Raw genomic sequence first — 2830 nt, forward strand, 5'->3', positions numbered from 1 at the left:
AAATAGTGGGAAATGACTCATTATTTTCCATTAATTCAGATGTTCTATGAGGGTCAGCTGAACTATAGGATGATGAAGGTTTACTCATTTTTTTCTGACGCGTTAAATTTTTCTGCAGATGTATCTCCTTTCTCAAGGTGCTTGACTTTTGATTCAGGCATTGTTACAGACACTTGACTTAAAGTCCTCTTGCTGACAATTATCCAAGCATCCATTAATTCTTCTTTATCTTCATTAGACTTTTTGAGATTCAATTTCTTTTGTCTTTCCCCATTTTCTTTTACTGCACCTACAAATGACTGCTGGGTGTTGAATTTCTGCAGTCTTTGTCTTGCCTCTTTAAAGGTAATATGCTCTTGAGTCTTGATACAAAGTGTTTCTTTTCCAATGAGATACTTGATACACGATTTATGTGCTGCATTATGGTCTCCCCCACTGGTGATAGGTGGTTATGTCTTGCATTAGAAGATGAAAGATTGCAGGATGGGAGAAATGATATCCCGATTCGTAGATTTCTTTATTCCAAGCAGCAAAAGGTAAATATGTACAGAGGCTCTGCAGGGCGTGTAGCTCGCGCCAAGAGAAGCAAGAAGAATAGTCATGCGCATGTGCAGGGTTCATGATACAGGGCGACACATGCGGATGCGTTCACAAATAGGTTGATTTTATTAAATGCATGGAAATGAATGGTACAGCAATTGCATAGTAAAATATATATTATTCCACACCTCCCCTTCCCCTTTTGCGTTCAAAGAGGTATTTTGAACGTACTAAACAAATTACATGTAGATATGTACATTATGTAGGCCTGTTCAATCTTGGGGACCTGCGAGGGGCTTTGGAGGGAATTGATGACTTTTCCATGTCTGGGCTAGGGACCACAGGGAGATCAGAGTTGGGAACTTGACTGGGGCTGGGCAGTGGATATAGGAAGCGATGGTTCCGACGTAACACTCGACCACTTGGGAGACGGATCTCGTACTCGCGTGATCGTGCACCACCCATGACAATCCCAACTGTGTCCCATCGGTGGGATGTCGGGTCCTGGAGACGGACATGTTGGCCCACATTAAGCCTGGGCAGGGGGCGGGCGTGGGTGTCATAGTTGCGCTGCACCTGAGCAGCTCTGGCAGCGGCTCGGCGGTCGCAGTCATGGGCCTTTTCCTGCCAATCTTCTGTGAATGACTGAGGATGGGCAGGCACGCATGTACGGAGAGGGTGACCATACAGTACCTGGGCAGGAGAGCGACCAGACTGGTTGGGTGTGTTTCTTAACTCGAGGAGACCACGATCAAAATCCTCGCAGTCAATGTTTCCTGTGGGGGCCGTTTTGAGGATCAAGTGCTTGACAGCCTTGACAGTGGCCTCAGCGTGTCCATTAGACTGTGGGTAATGTGGCGACGAGGTGATGTGGTGTACACCCCAACGTTCTGTGAAGTCGGCGAATTCTTTGCTGGTAAACTGAGGTCCTCCATCGGTGTGCAGGCGTAAGGGAACACCCACCTCTCTGAAGTAGCGGCAGAAGTGCTGTATGGTCGAGGAGGCAGTAGTGTCACCCTTGCAAGGGACAACCACAGGCCAGCCAGAGAGGCGGTCGGCGACAACAAGAAAGGACTTCCCAGCTACCTGGAAGAACTCCGCCGATACCGACTCAAAGGGCCTGGATGGATGGTCGTCGTTGTGGAGAGGCTCCCGTTGTTGGCTGGACGCAGGACTTGGCACGGCTCGCAGGCAGCGACGGTGTTGGCGATGTCCGAGTCTATCCCAGGCCAGAAGACGGTTTGTCGAGCCCCGACGTTTGGTAGCCTCGACACCCACGGTGACTATCATGGAGTCTGGCGAGTGTGTGGTGATGTAGAGCTGCAGGAACTAGTATTCTTGCCCCATAGAGCACGAGGTTGCCATCAGTAGAGAGGGCTTCTCGCAGCTTCCAGTACGGTGATAAGGATGCATGTAGGTCGTAGCGGTTCGTGGGAAACCCAGAAATGCAGTCACGAAGGCGAACGTAGATGGGATCGGCCTGTGCTGCTATCGACATGTCCTGTAGGGTCCGGTCGGCGTCAATGGTTGGGGCATCCTCGTCCTGGGAAGCTTTGTAGCGTTGATGACAGATCTGACATGTGCCGTTACCTCAGTGCAGCCAGTCATATCCTCAGAGGTTGGGTAGCTGACTAGTGCACGAGAAAGTGCATCTGGGATGCATAGAGACTTGCTGGCGCGCCACACTGCAGTAAATTGATATTGCGACATGCGCTCCATCATTCGCTGGAGCGTGGGTTTTCAACCATGTCCAGCGTGTAGCTGTTGATGATAGGCACCAATGGGCGATGGTCGGTTTGCAGGGTGAAGGTTGGCAGTCCTTTGAGGTATAGGCAGCACTTTGTGAGGGCCCAAGATACTGCAAGCATCTCCAGTTCAATTGTTGCATACCTTGTTTCGGTGATTGTTCCTGCGAGAAAGCGGGATCCACCCTGGACTACTCGGAGATGTCCAGATCATGGTCCTGGAGAGCGTAGCCTATCCCATAGAGGCGAGATGCGTCGGTCTGGAGAATGGTTGGCAGGGTTGGGTCAAAAAGACGCAAGAACAGGCGGGCTTGAAAGTGCTTGTTTCACACGTTTGAAGGCCTGGTCATGGTCAGGTGTCCAAAGAAAAGAGCGCTTGGGGCTCATGAGTAGTCGAAGGGGCTGTGCAGTCCAGGGCAATATCTGGGGTAAACTCTGCCAACTGGTTTACTAATCCCATGAAGGAACGTAAGTCCGTCAGGTTGGATGGTGTAGGGAAGTCTTGCAGAGCAGCAACTCGTCCTGGGTCAGCAGCAATTTCCTTC

At 50.4% G+C, this 2830-nt stretch overlaps 1 protein-coding gene across 1 annotated transcript; it reads right to left on the minus strand.

Annotated features, from left to right (window-relative positions):
- Positions 1-798: 798 nt before the first annotated feature.
- LOC135226711 (uncharacterized) lies at positions 799-1830 on the minus strand. The gene has a single exon (XM_064266417.1). It carries the CDS (start codon positions 1828-1830, stop codon positions 799-801), a length of 1032 nt encoding a protein of 343 aa, XP_064122487.1.
- Between the last annotated feature and the right edge of the window lie 1000 nt (positions 1831-2830).

This window comes from Macrobrachium nipponense, chromosome 15, assembly GCF_015104395.2.
Source record: "Macrobrachium nipponense isolate FS-2020 chromosome 15, ASM1510439v2, whole genome shotgun sequence".
NCBI classification, from domain to species: Eukaryota; Metazoa; Arthropoda; class Malacostraca; order Decapoda; family Palaemonidae; genus Macrobrachium; species Macrobrachium nipponense.

Excerpts from the sequence above, each read along its gene's own strand:
- LOC135226711 (XM_064266417.1), bottom strand. The coding sequence starts at position 1,830 with ATGATAGTCACCGTGGGTGTCGAGGCTACCAAACGTCGGGGCTCGACA.